Source organism: Sclerotinia sclerotiorum, genomic scaffold (genome assembly GCF_000146945.2).
Source record: "Sclerotinia sclerotiorum 1980 UF-70 scaffold_2 genomic scaffold, whole genome shotgun sequence".
NCBI classification, from domain to species: domain Eukaryota; kingdom Fungi; phylum Ascomycota; class Leotiomycetes; order Helotiales; family Sclerotiniaceae; genus Sclerotinia; species Sclerotinia sclerotiorum.
In genome coordinates this window covers 772131-789081 of record NW_001820834.1, presented here as the reverse complement: position 1 = coordinate 789081, position 16951 = coordinate 772131, and the positions used below count along the sequence as shown (strand labels likewise).

Here is a 16951-nt window from a genome sequence, read left to right as displayed (position 1 = left end):
AATGAGGTTGATGGTCGTAGAATCTTCATCTCTATCTCCATCTCTTGAGCTTGACCTTTTCCTAGACAAAGATCACCCATCGCGATTACTTTCCCAACGTTAAAATATCAATCCTAGAACATCAATTTCGCACTTTCAATATGGGGTGAGTAAAGAAGCTATCTTCATTTCTATTAAATTTCCCCTCCCTCACTACCCCTCCCTCCCATCCACAATACACCCCAACTAACACCACCACTCCCACTCCCAGATACACACACTACTGGAGCGTCAACGAACCCAGCAAATGGAGCACAATCTGGCCGCAACTAATCCACGACGCGAACCTCATCATCAAAACCCTAGAGAACACCGCACCCCTCCTAGACGAAAAAGACGATTACCATCTCCCCACCACAGAACACGGAATCCGCATCAATGGACAAAATTACCATGAAGATTTTATCCTGACTGAGCATCAGAGTTGCGGGTTTGATTTTTGTAAGACGGCTCGGAAAGATTATGATATTGTTTTTGCGATAATTTTGATGCGTGCGAAGATGTTGGCTGGATGTGCTTTTTCTTTGAGGTTTGTTTGTGTAGTTTCTTGTTATCTGCGTGGAGGGTGGTTTTTTTTAAACTGGAGAGATCTTGGTGAGGGGTATGCTAATGCTCGGATAGTTCTGATGGGGATTGGGATTGGGATCATGAGTGGCAGGATGTGTTGGGAGTTTATGTCAAATTGTGGCCAGATGAGGAGAGGCCTACTGGTGATGTTCTTGATCAGTGAAAAAGATGATGAGCTCGAGAAGGGTATGAGATGATGTGTTAGGTTGTTTGTTCTTAATCTATGGTGTTTGTATCCATCCAGAAAGTTTTCCTCACGATAAGGTTTTAGTAATGGAATAAGATAGTTGTTCTCACTGCAAAACGTCCACCAGATCAGGCTAAATGACGTCGTATTGTCCCGGGAGTCTACAAAAACTCCATGGTGTACTATGACATGGCGGAAAATTAGTGATGATCATCCAAGTAGAATCTGAATAAATGCAGTATAAGTAACTAGATTAATGCGGTGATAAATGGAACGTTCGGAACTTGTAAATCGTGATCTTTGCACATAGAGCGGGAATTATAGTTGATAGAAATCCATACATTAAGGAAGTCTAAATAAAACTGCCAATATGGTCAAAAAGAACATAAATCGGGATCACAGATTTCTGTTAAAACTGCCAAAGTCCTTCATTATTGACAATTTTCCTAGTATAGATAGTAATTTGATATATGGCCGAACATAAAGCATTCATTGCCCGCAACCTTTAACCTGTGGGCACAAATCTCTCAAGGAAGAGTATGTACAGACCGGGTACAATACTGAAAAATTGCCAACGTTCGAAAATTCAACAAACAAAAGCCTTAAACTCGTATTAATCCCTATGCTTCAAGTATTTGTTAAATGCCCAGTGGTAGCAAAGTTGAGGATTGTTCTTGGGTAGCAGCGACAGATTCCACGGCCATACGTATTTGATCTTTGAGGTATTTCTCGTCAGCATTTTTTTTTAGAATTTTCACAACTTATGAATTTACCTCGCATTCCCGTCAGGGCTTCATTCGCCATTGAATAATTCTCCAAGGCATCTAGAATCATTTTGATACCATCGTGCAGTTGAAGCAACAATTTGTCGGTTCGCTTCCTAAGTCCATCTCCAAACGGGCTGGCTTGCTTGATTGCAAGAGTCTTGTGACAAAGCATTATCATCGCATAGCTACTCTGCATAGCACAACATGCAAAAATGGGCATCATGCGAGGAGGACTGTTCAGTTGCTTAGTCTCAGCTCGATAAGAAGAATTCCTCGGATCGAAAGGTTGTGGAAATGGCAAAGCGTGGAATGATTGGGCAATATTGAATGCGGACTGCATGCATACTTTGGAGGAAAATCGACTGCTGAATGGCAAGATTGGAGAGTCAAAAACAGAAGCGTTATCTGGTATGGGCGAATTAAGGATACCATGGCTTATTGATAAAGTGGCCGTGGCCTGCTGTAAGTTGTTGCTGCAACCACAGGTAGAAGGTGGCGAGTTATGCCCAGCGGTAGGGTTGGAAGATAAGTCACAATGCTTCTTTGTGAAGACTGGCATGTCAGAGAATGCGCAATATCGATGGATCTTGATCCTCGCACTTCCACAATTGTCAATGATTATGGTCCTGAAGAGAGCCTAAGGACGCACCTATTCAGCTTGATACGCGTCATCATTCGCAGGCTTTTCGCGACGACTCTTTCGGAGACATCCATCCCATCTACGTTTGAACAGGACCACTTTTCTGCATGTTGAACCAAAGGCTCAATGGTCTTTTCTAATTCTGCCATTTGCGCCCAAAGTGTCAGATTGTGAGATTCCATTTTTAAGGATGCTTCAAGATCAATCACAAATTGCGTTGCTGTAGCGATGACTCTTTGTGCTTCGAGAAAAACGCTCCAAACCTAGATTCGATGCTCTTAGTTTGCTATAATTCTAGTAGGAATGTGTATTTGCACTTACATCCGGATCAGACGCAAAAGCAGGAAGTGGCGTCGTGAATCTTGGATCGGAAAGAAGAATGGAGGGTGCCTGTTTATGTTGGTCAAAATATGGAATAACAAAACTTTCAGAGTAATACGTACCATGCAACTAAGGATGGAGCCTTGACAGACGCAGACATACTTCCCGATAAGTTAGCATTAGAAGCTGGAGCTGGAGACAAACATAGACCACAAGTCGGAATCATACCGTCATCCACCATATTCGTCTGTCTGATTCTGCGTAATCATAAACCTCTGTATTTTTTGAATGCAAACCTAAGTCCATAGCAGATATCAAAGCTTGACCGCATCTTTTTCGCATCTTTGAAATATTTCCTCGTTCAGAGTACTCATAAGTACAGAGCAATAGCAGGGCGATTGTACTTTCTGCTTCCAACCTCACTTGGGGGTGGATTTGCGTACGATATATGTGCGTATGTTGTGAGCTTAGAGCGTCTCCAGGGTCCAATATAGACTCTATCATCTCATTCTCAAGCTCAACGCTATCAATCGCCATTTGGGCGAAGACTTGTGCTTGATTTCGACGTAGTAGGATAGATTCGGGGGATGCGGGGTTCGGATCATCAGGATGTGGGATTAGTGAAAGGAGTGTGGAGATGGCAAGAGTCATCGGAGAAGCAGTCTGGAACTGTGGATTGCTCTTGCTATGAAATAAGATGTCGTTTGGTCCTCGCAATCCGGTTTCCAATTTATCAATGGCTTGATGCAAGAAAGGAGGTGGAAGAACAGGAAAATACGGATGAATGTAAACATAATATGCACCCAGACTATCGCGTCAAAATTCAGTTAGTCATATATCGACGAAACCACCTAAGTTGACATGAACTTACATGTCCTCATCGTTCGCGTAAGTTCTCACTACAGGGTTTTCTACTTCCTGTTCAGAGGTATCTTGGAACATAGGCTGTGGTAAGGAACCATTGTCTATGGTCAGAGGCTCAGAATTACCCAGAAAATTTGGATCAAAGTCAAAATCCATATCAAAGTCCAGTTGCTCATCTCTTTGAAGAAGACCAGCACCAGGGGTTGCCAATGAAACTACTGGAGCTGGACCAGTAACTAATGACGCATTAGAATAATACTTGGTAAATGGTTTGGTAACATACGGAGCTCATTTGGTGGTGATTGCTCTATACGTCCTTCACTACTGGCATGTTTCTTGCGTCTTCTTGCACCACCTCTCTTACTCGCCGTATAGACACAATCACAACCTCGACTAGAGCACTAATGGAAATGAGCGTTTGCTTCTTATGTAACAAGAGCCACTTACATTTGCACATGGTGTTTTACCATTGCATCGAGTACGTGCAGCACGACTGCATTATATTGGTAAACGTTCTCTAAGAATGTGGATAAGAATCACATTACCATTCTAAACATGCCACCTTCACAGGAGGTGTCAAGAATTTCCTAGTGGCGGTTTTATTCTGGCGTGAATCTATTGCGGTGGTAGGTATCATATTACATGTTGGTTTCCGAAAATCCTCGCTCTATTGCAGTGGTCTTAGGATATGGGAACGAATCAGCTGAATGGAAATTTGCAAAGGTCGGCTTTGATTGGGATGCCCCTGCCGTATAAATGAGGCCGATGATAGTGAAATCCGTCAAATGTTGAATGTATATAGTTGTTTAATGATGATGGTGGTGGTGCATATGGGGTTGATGATGTTTTGATGCGAAAATTGGTATCATGAAACATGGATGTCAATATCGCATGAGTTCTGATTTGATTAAGGTTGATAAGGTTAAGGTTAATAAGATCTAGTTCTACCGAGGCCGGAAACTTAACACTTCACTCTTCTTCATGCTATAATTATTTTCGCGGAAAACTTTGAACTAGGTTATATATTTTAGCATCTTTTATAATAAGTACGAAACTTCACATTCGCATAAATAATTACAAAGTTATCTCTTTACAGAATCGCGATTGTAATTTGCGCACGTGATGTTTGAGGAGATGTGTTTATGCGGCCGCGTCGGCCGTGTCGGCCGCAGCAAGAAAACATCGTGATACATTTCACAAGCCGCCTATATATTTTTTATTATGTGAATTCGAGATTATCAAATCCCGGAATTTTTTCAATGGCTTCCCGCTGTTATGTACCCAGAAATCGACTGGAACTTTGGTTTCCTAATTGAAATAACCATAAGGAGCGGCCATATATATACATAAACATTCCTGAAAATATCCCAAACTCCTCCCTGCCTAGGAATAAATTCAACATCTCCAATACCGCTATTAAAATATTCAACTCTCCAAAAATTTATTGCCTTTACAACTAGCTTCCTCAATCATACGACTTAGCCCTAATACATCCTACTGTTGTAACTCTTCATCACAGCCCCGGTATAATATAACTTCATAAATACTACACATCGATTAGATCAAACATCATCTTTAGATTTTCGCGAAGAAATTCGTGATAATGGAATCGGAGAATCGCCAGTCATAATAACTAGTCAGAGGAAAAAGGCATAAAATCTTTCTTTGAATGTTGAATCTGACTACTTCGTCTTCCAGCAATATATAGTTGCATTTCTGCCTTTCAATCACCCCTATCAGCTTAAGCGAAAAAATATGTCATATGAATTCATAGATAAAGCAAACTTACTAAACATTAGTAACTTGTGGTGGAAGGAATTGAAAGCTCGGGTGAGCTTATTTTTGTTATTCACCTCGAACTTTCCACTGAAACCTTTAAGAGTTTTGAGATCTTTAATTCGGTAGTCAGTGATAAGTATGTATGAGGCCATTTTCCGGGTTTTCTTTTTGTTGCTCGTCTGTGCCCTCTAGGTCGATATGGTATGGACTCCATTGTAGTACGAGTTGTTGGTGATCTAGTATCCGTTTCTTTGATACAGGTCATCAAATTTTGGATACACAGTGGAGAGGCTCAAGAACTCAAGTATTTCCTGCGCGTTTACATTTTCGGAATTTATATTTTCAACTCCGTCGAGCATATTGTGCAGATTTCGACGCGGTTCTAGATTTTTGGCAAAGTTGTTAGCAATCATTTCATCCCAAAGATACTTTGCTACTCTGCCTGGAGTTTGTTTCGATTTCTGTGGCTCCTTATCTAACTTTTTGAGGATGAGCCCTGCGAATCGGCCATCGTGTTCAAGAACCTTTTGAACCATTATCGAGGCTAGAACGTTCCAAAATAGATGGGACGCCATTATGCCTGACTCAAAAGAAAACTGTGCAACGAATTTAACCTCCTGTGGTTTTCTCGATTCGGAAGGATCCTGAGCCATATTTTTCCACCTGGATATTGCGCCGCTACAATTTAGTATCATGCGAAAGTGACACTTGGACTATTAGGAAAGCTGTGGGAGGTTTTATTAAGGTTTAAGTAGGAGTCGGTCCAAGGATAACAATATCGTTATCTCATCGCATGGTAACCAAGAATATGAAATACTAAAGATTGTATCTTGAGTATGACGATCTACAAGGGAGCCCTGTCAGCTATGTATACCTTCATCCTCCATGGATTGAAACGAATCACTAATGAGGCCTCGTTCCCCTTTCTCCTGACTAATCTTGGGGGCGGTAACAGCACTAGCTGTCACAGTCGGGCCTAATGCTTGATCGGTCAGGTACATCCGGACTTCAATATTACTAAAACAGGATGCGACTATTCAATATCTAATTACCTACCTCTACTTTTAGCAGGCTGCAGTTATGAAAATTTATCCTGCGAAAGTTTAGCGTAATGATTGACTACATCAAGAAACTCCACCAACACTATAAAATATCTTGAACAACATCTCACTAAGATGATTCATATACTGGGCTGAAATATGTGCGCTTTGAGCAGGAGTATAGTAAATATATATAGATTCCATCAACGAACTTAACGTCGTTACACCGCTACTGTGAATGTAATGGCTTTAAATTTCTGCCAAAATGTAGTCTAAAAAGGCTTAGCCGCAAAACTTGCCGGTGCGTCCGATTACTCATCCAAAGATAAGCCCAGCAGGTAAAACTAGGAGACAACCACAACGAAATATATAAATTAAGGCACTCAGAATCTTAGCTCAACTAGTATGTGAAGCTACCTTGCTCTGCAATCTATCATTCCAAAGGATAGATTGGCAAAATGGATCTACACCATATTGAAGCTTTGAGATTGTGATGCGAAATTCTTTCCATCTTGGGAGCCTTGGACACGAAGTATCGAGTTTCGCCAATAGCATCGTGTCAGCTATCTATCTTTTCAAGCAATGTATATGAGTGAGAGGAAGATGAACTCTGCAGCTAGGCTAGATTCACTAATACGCCCCAATTTGTCCGCGATATACGAGATCAATGCTCAAATAATTCTTGAAGAGTGGGCTGTTATCAGCCCCTCCATTTTCATTTACTATCACTTCAAGGTTACTCCATCAACTCATACCGCTCTGTGTTCCTTTTCCGCTTTATCATCCACACATCAAAGGCAAGCTTCACTTATCAACGGTGCAGAATCTTAGCACCTTACTCCGTTAAAATCTCGAGATTGTGCTGCGCCCAGGTACGAAAAGTGCAACGTTACTCAATTAACCGCGATTTAGACCACGGTACTCGTGTGTAAATCATTAGCCGACAGACCCAATCCACTATCTCGGAGTTAGGACCTGAAGGGGATCTTGACTTCATTCATTTTTAATGATGCAGAATTTCCGGCGGGCCCATTTTACCCCGCAGTCATCGGGATTCATGCCATCCTTGTACGGAGTATTTACGTTTCTCTTTGATGGCAGGGATATTTTCAAGCTTTATATGCAAAGGATTTTCCCCGTCCGGTATCAGTAGTAATAATTATCTTTTCGAAATGGGTCTTCTAAAGGTTGCTGCATTATTTTTCATCGCCGGTGCGACTGCTCGGGCTGAGTCTTTTGTTGCTAATTTACCCTACAATGCACAGGGACTCTTCAATGAGTCAATGGACTACCTGGATAGGGCCTATGACAACTCAGCTGGTTATCTCTATGGAACAAGTGGTGCTGTGGCCTTGAGACATAATACGAGAAGTTCAGCGTGGTATGCCATTGGACTTCTGGCAAGAAATCAAGGCTCCGATGTACTCGAAGCCGAGAGGATAATCGTAAACGTCATCAATGGCCAGTTCAAGGATCCTGAAGCCCAGTGGTGAGTTTAGCTATTCCCTGATTGCATGAGCCAAGAGCTGACGACTATAGGTATGGGGATTATCAGCAAGAACCAGAAGAACCAGAATTGGGAAGCCCGTACTACCCACCGGTGTTGTATGGTTCTTGGGATCCGAATTGGCGTGGTTTCATAGCAACTGCTTTTATCGTTGGTCTTGAAGAATTTGGCAGCTTCATTTCACCAGAAGTGACTAGCCTGATGCTGGAATCTTTATATAATTCGACCGTAGGCGACAGTTATCGTGTTGGTGGAGTGGACGGTGATAACCTATATCCTGCTTATACCAATCCTGTAAGTGCTTTATTCAGCCTTTGATAGTCTCTACTAACGAGATATTAGTCAATAATGCGCGCTTTCGTTTCTGGGTGGACTGGCCGCCGGCTGAAAGACAGCAATATGACGACCGCCGGAGAGTATTATGCTCAACAAATTATTGGCTTGTTTGACCGAGCCAATACTCTTTCGGAATTTAACAGCGGCACTTACACTGGAGTATCTTTATTTGCTATGACTTTATGGGCTAAATATTTGCCACATGATTCAGTGATGAAACAAAGGGGCGCCTCGATGATCCAGTATACTTGGGAAGCAGTATCAAATCTATGGCATCCTCAACTCCTCAATGTTGGAGGTCCTTGGGATCGTTCATACGGCTTTGACATGACGAAATACCTCAGCTTGCTTGCACTTCACATATGGAATGCTGTAGGAAAAAACAAGTCATCAATCATCGACAAGCCGTACATTATGTCACATAATTCCGATTTTGCGTACGGCCCATTATTCGCAATCTTGTCTGAATTTCACAACAGTTTAATTCCCACCAGTGTGATTGAGGCCCTTGAAAGCTTCAAAGGCGAGCATACATTCACTTCTTCAACCTATTCTCCACCCTTTGACCTTTACCCCCGCAACATTACAGCTTGGCTTGCAGACAACATTAGCATTGGCGCCGAAACATTCAATGAAAATGTTATAGGTGGACCTGCTAAGAATCAAGGCACTTTCAACCCCGCTCTTATGCAATGGAATACCGGTGATGGAATTGGATGGCTTACACTCTACGCGACTGAAATGCATGTCATTGCCGAAGCTGGACCGGGTTCATTGAACTTGACTTATCCAGAAGGAAATGGTACCTCAATATTTACCTTTTTGCTCTCGCCATTTACGAAAAAGAGGACTATTTCGAGCCTTGAGGATATCCAGGGCTTGAATCTGAAAGTTTCTGGCACAGTTGATATGAATTATACACTGTCATTCGCAGGAGGCTATGGTGGTGCGGATGCTACCATTAATGATTTTGAGTTTTGGAATGTTACCTTCACAATGCCGACTAACTCGACGAAAGTGCCACATCTACTTCTCGAGGTGGAACTTTGGTGAGGAACCGCATTAGAGGTGTAGAGATAGTTATATTAGAGCCAGCCTCAATGACGCAATGCACGTGATGCGTTACTTCTTGCTATTTGACCTATAAAACTTGCAAATTTGAAAGGATTAATAGCACCCAACCAACGGGTTTCAGATAAATCAATGGCACAAAGATAGGATAACAGTATTCGAACATGGGATGTCACATTACCAATTCTTTCGCCATTGTCAGTCCCGAGTCATCAAATTTCAATACCGTGACCTGATATTCTTGCTCACTCTCAAGCGTGTCCTCGGCGACCTATTTGTTTGTTTCGGATAATATAAAGCGTAAACAAAGTAAGGGAACTTCCGAAAGAGCACGACTAAACAGAGGCAGCATCATATATATATATATATAGAGTAACCCCATACTGTCTCCTCTGAAAGTATCGTCCTATATTCCGTCTTTGATCTCTACTCAATAATTTCATTCTTTTTACTACTATCATCGCATGATTTGTTCCCAATTTCGTAATCGAATCATAATTGCTAGTGATAATTATTATCAGGTAGGAGGAATGCGGATGTAGGCGCCTCATTTTTCGTGGCCGTGGTGGGTAACCTGAGGGGTATTCTGGAGGTAGGATGGCTTAGGAATTTCGCTTAATTGTCAATTAATTGATAAAATTGATGGGTTTTTATATTTTTCCGTCGAATTGATTAAGAACGAAAAAGAAACAAGCAGTTTAGGATTTTTGAAATAAGGAAGTATAATTTTATTTATATAAAGAACAGTTATATGAATGGGTAATTATCTTTATTTTACATCCGTACTTCCTTACGAATATAGAGGGTCCATATTTGAAGGTAAGCGCCCCCTTATTTGGGTTAAGGTTGTGTTGAGAAAATGTAGTTGTGAAGAAGGTTGTCTTATTATTGGAGCTACGTTCCTGATTAACCTTATATAGACCCACAATCATCGTAGTTGCCATATTGAGCCTAACAGAGTATTTCCTCTTTTTCCGTTTGAAAATGTTGTATTTCTTCACATCTACCACGCTATATATGTCATCTTCTTCTTATGTGCGGGACACAATCAACATCTGCCGTTCAAGGTCGTCCAGATTGACTTCTCAATTTCATAAGCTGCGGTTCCCATCATGCATCCCGCACTTAATCTCCCCTAGGTAGCTGCGACATTTATTCAGGGTGGAGCCTCATCACCTCACTTTCTACACAAGTGTCTCTTCATCTCAAAAACATTCTCATTCGAAGCTTGTCGGATATTATGGTACGCTTGCGGAGTTTACGAAGATTCAGAACATAAGACACCAAAAACAAGATACCTTGCCCGGATCGTCATTCAAAATGTTAAACGGGCGCAATATTATGCCGATTTCATACACGTTCTGTCCTTCGGAGATAATTTAGATGCTGAAGATCCTGACAAAACTTCATGGCATAAGGAACTTGTTTCCCTGAAATTTCCTCAGTTACAAGATATTACTTTTCACGAATCAATTAATGCGAACAAACGTAGCAAAGGAAGGATTATTATTCATTATGCACAGCCAAACATAGAGAATTTCAAAGTGTACCAAGGAAGCGGTATTTCTGATTCTCTTCTTGAAGAACTCACAAAATCTTGTCCAGAGCTGAAAACTCTCGCGCTCAACAGAATTAGAGCAAGTAAGATAACTAAAGATGGACTTTCTCGATTTTGTCAAAAAGCTGATGCTCACACTTCCCTCGCCATCCGGACCGGGGATTACAATAGTTGGTCATACGAGGTATTCGAAATCATAGCCAGGCTTCCGAAAATGACCTACTTAACTATTCCCGATGTTCAGGATACTTGGGTTCATTCTATTGCAACACAGACTCTTCCAGCCCCATATTTGCGAGCCTGAAAGAACTTAATACGGGCATGTCTGACCAAGAATTAGAATACTTGGCTCGCCACGTACCCAGCCTGGATGAGCTAGTTATCGATTTACGAAATTTTCCTCGCTCAAACAACATTCTTGCATCAGCATCAAATTTCCCAAATCTCACCTATCTAAAAATCACTTTTGGTGCGCAGAGTAGGGTGAGTGGCGATAATCTTTTACTTCTCGGCCGGAAATGTCCTTTATTAGAGATTCTTGCATTTGGATCACATGCCAGAAAAGCACCTTATCCCTCAGGTTGTAGATGCCAGCCTTCGAGCGCCGGTATCAACGATTATCTTGTTGAAGAGGTAGGCCGGACGCTAGGAGCTAGAATAGTTTCCTTAAGGATCATGTTTGATACTTCAGATGCGCTTACATGGAGGTCCATTCTCTCCTTCGCTCAACATTGTAGAAATCTACAAAATTTAGCAATTCCTTGCGATTTTGATTGACAGGAGGCTCTGAATGATAGACCAGAATACATTTTTCCTGCTCTAAACTCACTGTATTTGATTTCCAATAGCAATATAAGGGAGATGCGGGATGTAAATGACTATGACAAAGAGACGATCGAGGATCTTGCCTACGGGATGTTTTATTTCGCACCGAGATTGTCGACGTTTGGGACCGAAGGTGGAAACGACGCCGACAATCGTTGGTAAGTGTACGTTAGAAGAATCTGTGGGTGGAACTCGACGGCCATAGAAGCATAATGTGATAGAAATCGTGTTGTTAAGATCTCTCGGGCTCAGGAATCATGATTAATTCTGAGAGGAGCGTTCAAAAGGTTGGGGAGCTTGCATATCTACATGAATGTTTAGTTAGCCGTCTGGAAGGCTGCTGAGGAGCAGCATGTGCTTGACGGAGTCCGTCCGATCACTCACTGAATCGACCGATCTTGCTAGTCGAGATTGGGTGCAGTGATCTCCAGGGCAGTGCGGAGATGAAGCACACACAAGTAATAGAAATACCAAAATACTTTTGAATTTTATACTTAACTCAATTTGATGATGCTATTTTTGGTATTGCTTGAATCATATACCTGTGAAGCTGACAACCAAAAGTACTGCTCAAATCTGCATTTCGCTATTATTTCCGTTGCGCTGATAAAACTTTCAACGAGGCACTTGACAACGAACTTCAATGGCTCATATCAACGTGGATACATCAGTATCCATGATAGACATCGGGCATGCCTACCTCTTGTGACTCGCCGGCGCTTCAAATCTCCATCAAGGTATGGCTAGTTGATATTTTCAAGAAACGACAAAAATTGGGCTCTAACTTGCTTGGGAAAGAATGCTGGAAAGGTTAGAACTTGAAAGAAACACCGAAATATTTGAGAGCTATTACTTACCTAGTTAAGGGGCATTAAAACCAGTGTTTAATTAGACAGAATCATCGAATACTTTATCCCGAAGCAATTTACCCGCGTGGTAACCTTACTTATTTTTCATTCGTCGAAGGCACAAAATTAATGGTGTGTTACGACAGGTAACAATTAGGTCACAGGATTAGTAATAACACGTGATGCGAGGACTCGAAGAGCTCGAAGGCTTGGCCTCTCGAGCCCTTCGATCGAGGAGAGCGAAAGGATCGAAGCTCGATCCCCTCGCTTCCTTCGAGCCACAAAGCATGAAGGTCTATATAATCAAGATGGATTTCCTTTGTATAGAGCCTCGTGTTCAAGATCAATCATTTAGTATACTATACTATTAGTTACGAATTGCATTATTGTCATTACTTTAAGTCCCTGCTTGACGTCTAGTTATAAACCACCTCGAGAGCCTAGAGCACTTCCATATGATTTAGACGGCAAACCTTATAATAATAGACTAATATTAATATAAATGCTAATTATACTAGCTAATTAGCATAGCTAACACTCAAATGTAACGATACTATACTGAAGGCAGCGGCTGTCTAAGGTTTCATCTGATTGATAATTGTGGATTAAGGCTTTATCACTGGTATTCACTTGAAAGTGAATTCGTTACTAGATCAAGTAGAATGTAGGTAAACTAATTGATAAATAAGTTGAGCACGAAGCTCCTAAACTATGAAACTACTCTGACTATATAATGATCGATAAAGGGAGCCCCCAGGAGCTTTCTGGCTCCTCAGGGCTCCTAGAGCTCCTTATCACGTGATTTCTGATGGTGCGTGCATACACGATCTTCAGGTGACCAAGATCACATACTAATTCGATGAAATCTGATCGCTTTTGCACAAGGCCTAAGCTCTCCTAATTAATCAGTTTGCTACCATCGTAACACCATCAATCCTAATGGTGAATCGTGACATCAGGAAACACATAGTATATAATTAGAATAGTTTCATAGTTTAGGAGCTTCGTGCTCAACTTATTTATCAATTAGTTTACCTACATTCTACTTGATCTAGTAACGAATTCACTTTCAAGTGAATACCAGTGATAAAGCCTTAATCCACAATTATCAATCAGATGAAACCTTAGACAGCCGCTGCCTTCAGTATAGTATCGTTACACTTGAGTGTTAGCTATATTAATTAGCTAATATAATTAATATTTATATTAATGTTAGCCTATTATTACAAGATTTGCCATCTAAATCATATGGAAGTGCTCTAGGCTCTCGAGGTGGTTTATAACTAGGTGTCAAGCAGGGACTTAAAGTAATGACAATAATGCAATTCGTAACTAATAGTATATTATACTAAATGATTGATCTTGAGCACGAAGCTCTAGAGTGAGGGAATCCCTCCTAATTATATAGATCTTCGTACTCCCTATCCCATTATCCCATCGCTCCCACTTGATTTAAGTCGGTGAGATCGGTGGGAATCATATAATAACAGAGTCTGTGCTCTTCAGATCCCCACATGACCTTAATCCCATACTATTTTGATCGAATCGCATCTCGTAGGCACACGACCGGTTACTGTAAGATCCGTGATCGTAACAATTACTTAATCATTTATTAAACGTGAAATCTTTCACCCTAACGATATGTGCTCTAAAATGCCAAAATTTTTCTTTTATGAACATGGAACAAAACGAATTTAGACAGCATAGATCCCAATATCTCTTTCCGGCAGAAAAATAATTAGCGGTAGGCAAACTAGAAACCTGTCTAATGGCGTTGAGCTGTTAGAAGTCTATGCCTTCTTCGTGTACCAACTATCGAACGATCCCTGGCGGACCGTGACAAATTTTAGCTCAATCTGATTAGTAATTAATTGAGATCTTACCTCCAAGCCGGATGATAGCAGTATTAGCTGATTTAGTTTTTGAGACACATCTGTTCTCGGAGATTTGATATGAGTTTACTATACCAGTCTTCTCCACTACTTATCAATCTTTCCACCTGGTTCCCTATCAAAAAGCCAGAACATACATAAACTTGGTAGCGAGAAACATATTTATTCTCGAATTTGATCTTCATTTAGCGAAATCAATGGCGAGCCTGAAGTTAAAGATCTTTACGCTTCGCTTGCAGCGCCGACGGCATATGTTGACCTCCTGGGATCTTGGCAGCATATGCATATATATTGCATGATGCATATAAGGAGCAAACAAAACTCAACTTTTAATTCATTCTTTCCTTTTTGGTATACTGTTTGTTTGCTTTCAATATTTTGATTTCAAAGCACTTTAATTCCGAAGGCTGAATATCTAACCTTATTCCTTCATTTTTTTGAATATATACTCGCAGCTTAACTGCTTAGCTAGAGAATCAATCAATTCAATCTGATGCTCTTTCTGGTCTCAAGAAACCCAATAGCATACGTTTCTCCCCCCGAAGATTATCGTAAGATCTTACTATTTTATCGCAGCGTCACCTTAATTTAGTCTTGTCGCTTATTATTACTACAGGGTTGAGCTCGCACATATCTTCTCGTGGATGAGGATCCGCGGTTTATAGCTCGACGTGGGAGGAGGTAGGAGCTGTGGAGGAGAGGGAAGATGAAGTGTGGAGCCGACGATGTGGTAGGACTCCATTTATTTTAGACGTTTGTAGGCGAACAAGAAATGGAGGAAGCAAAAATTTAATCATGGAATCAGAGCACTAAGAGACTTCTATTGAAATTATCTAATCTACTAATCCACTTTTCTTTTGTTAATACACTGATTCGATTTAATCATTCAGATCTAACGTCTTTGTGAAATAGCAGAAGACTAAACAGAAAATGGACCCATTCCCCAATGTATGGATAAAGTGGTGTTGATAAATCAACTAATTATATGTGCAAACTACCAAATTATAAACATGGTGAAAATATCAATCCTCTAACACCCCTTCGTTCACCATAAAAATAGCAATATGTACAGTACTAGCAATACATATTTTCACCGTTCTGCCTTTGAGATGATCCCTAGGTCATCTCTGGTTTATCTATTGTTTCAGCGCTAAAAGTGATAAACGTTTCGTTCTTAACACATCTTCATGTACATTTAAATCCTACCTCGAATTCCAGAAGCAGAAGCTTAGCTTAACTCAGAGCCTTGAACATTTGGAAATCGCATACTATCTCCTAAAATAAAGAATATCTTGGCCACTTCATCTATTGTCTATGTCTCCAATTAATGCTCGCTTGTAGCAGGGGAATCTCAAATATGAAACTTGTGGAAAGCCGGTCGCGCTATTCATCCTTTCTGCTCGAGCGCTTGGACTCGCAGGATTAAATCTTTAATGACAGATTGATGTGTATTGTTGACTTGCTGTTGTGTGCGTAGTTTGTTTTGTAGCACGGAAATTGTGCGTTCATGGGCGATGTTTTCAAGTTCTAAGCTCTGGACGCGCGACTCTAGTTGTTGGATCTTAGAAGAGGATCGTTCATTTTGGTTGAAGTCTTCGGCGATGTGTGAGGGGCTGGGTGGCGTGCCACTAGGACTATCTAATTCATAATCTTGTCGAATCTTAGGTGTATTTTGCTCTGGCATGGAAGACTGTTGATGGTGGCTGTTTGTTCGAAGTTGCTGGGACATGTCGCGGAGGAGCGATGCATTCCATGTAGAGCCTGGATGTTGCGGCGCTGAATTCCTTGGAGCTGCTGGCTGAAATGGAGCTGCTGGCCTGGAATATGATTTTCGAAACCTTCGCGGGGCCGTCTTTCTAGCAGACTCAAGAGCCTGTCGTCTCTTCTTCACCTCATCTGTAAGCCTTGCCTCGCCTCCTAATTCAGCAATCCTCGTTTCTACCCTATCTGCATGTACTGTCGATTTTGCATGCCACTCCATGTTTGAAACATCACAATTTTGATAATGAACCTTGTACAGTCGTCCTTTGCAGTCGTGACATTTGATCTGAAGTAGATCGTTTTCATAAACAAGTTTGTATTGATCATCTGGATATCTTTCACTCAATTCTTGAAGACCTTGAGTTAGCCAAGGAAGATTGGCAACCTGATAAAGTTAGGGAATGGCATCGTTAACGCTAGAATAAATTACCTCGTGTGCAAGCCTTTCAGCATTTGACTGGGTCTCATTTGAACCACTAACGTCGGAGCTTTGTGACCCCCGTCCTACTTGATTTCTACCAGCTGATGACACCATAGTCAATGATTGCGGGTTGACCTGGCTTTGTTTTTCACTATTTGATTGCTCCATGACACTGGAACCGCCATTAACACCGAAAGTACGACGTCTTTTATTACTGTGAACTTCTGTAGAAGAGCCAAGAATGTTTGTATTGGTGGGAATGAAAAAGCGTGACGCAATTGGTTCAAGCTCACTCATGGAGACATATTCCCGACTTATTATGCTATTTGGTCTCGCGAGGCTTGAATCATACATTAATTGATCGGGCCTGAATATGCTTGAATTCAATAAATCATCACAGGACTCGCCTGTTTTACAGCTCTCCGTCTCACAGGCAGGATCTAGAATATAACTTTGCTCGATTGTTGCCGGTAAATTTCTTCCAGAGGGTGCGGTTTTTTGAGGTACTTTCACCAGCATATGGACCTG

General features: G+C 41.2%; 5 protein-coding genes across 5 annotated transcripts; 3 read left to right on the top strand and 2 right to left on the bottom strand.

Annotated features, from left to right (window-relative positions):
- Positions 1–140: 140 nt before the first annotated feature.
- SS1G_01387 (predicted protein) lies at positions 141–769 on the top strand (the record flags this gene model as incomplete). The annotated part of the gene is made up of 3 exons (XM_001597143.1): positions 141–145; positions 251–568; positions 661–769. 3 exons carry the CDS (start codon positions 141–143, stop codon positions 767–769), a joined length of 432 nt encoding a protein of 143 aa, XP_001597193.1.
- Positions 770–1431: 662 nt separating this feature from the next.
- SS1G_01386 (hypothetical protein) lies at positions 1432–3855 on the bottom strand (the record flags this gene model as incomplete). Its single annotated transcript, XM_001597142.1, has 8 exons — positions 1432–1508; positions 1567–1925; positions 2210–2463; positions 2522–2590; positions 2750–3329; positions 3393–3621; positions 3669–3778; positions 3833–3855. The coding sequence occupies 8 exons, from the start codon at positions 3853–3855 to the stop codon at positions 1432–1434; spliced, it is 1701 nt and encodes a 566-aa protein (XP_001597192.1).
- Positions 3856–5506: 1651 nt separating this feature from the next.
- SS1G_01385 (predicted protein) lies at positions 5507–5817 on the bottom strand (the record flags this gene model as incomplete). Its single annotated transcript, XM_001597141.1, has 2 exons — positions 5507–5546; positions 5594–5817. 2 exons carry the CDS (start codon positions 5815–5817, stop codon positions 5507–5509), a joined length of 264 nt encoding a protein of 87 aa, XP_001597191.1.
- Positions 5818–7376: 1559 nt separating this feature from the next.
- Positions 7377–9100, top strand: SS1G_01384 (hypothetical protein; the record flags this gene model as incomplete). Its single annotated transcript, XM_001597140.1, has 3 exons — positions 7377–7693; positions 7744–8005; positions 8054–9100. 3 exons carry the CDS (start codon positions 7377–7379, stop codon positions 9098–9100), a joined length of 1626 nt encoding a protein of 541 aa, XP_001597190.1.
- A 1897-nt stretch (positions 9101–10997) lies between these two features.
- SS1G_01383 (predicted protein) lies at positions 10998–11554 on the top strand (the record flags this gene model as incomplete). The annotated part of the gene is made up of 2 exons (XM_001597139.1): positions 10998–11309; positions 11525–11554. The coding sequence occupies 2 exons, from the start codon at positions 10998–11000 to the stop codon at positions 11552–11554; spliced, it is 342 nt and encodes a 113-aa protein (XP_001597189.1).
- Between the last annotated feature and the right edge of the window lie 5397 nt (positions 11555–16951).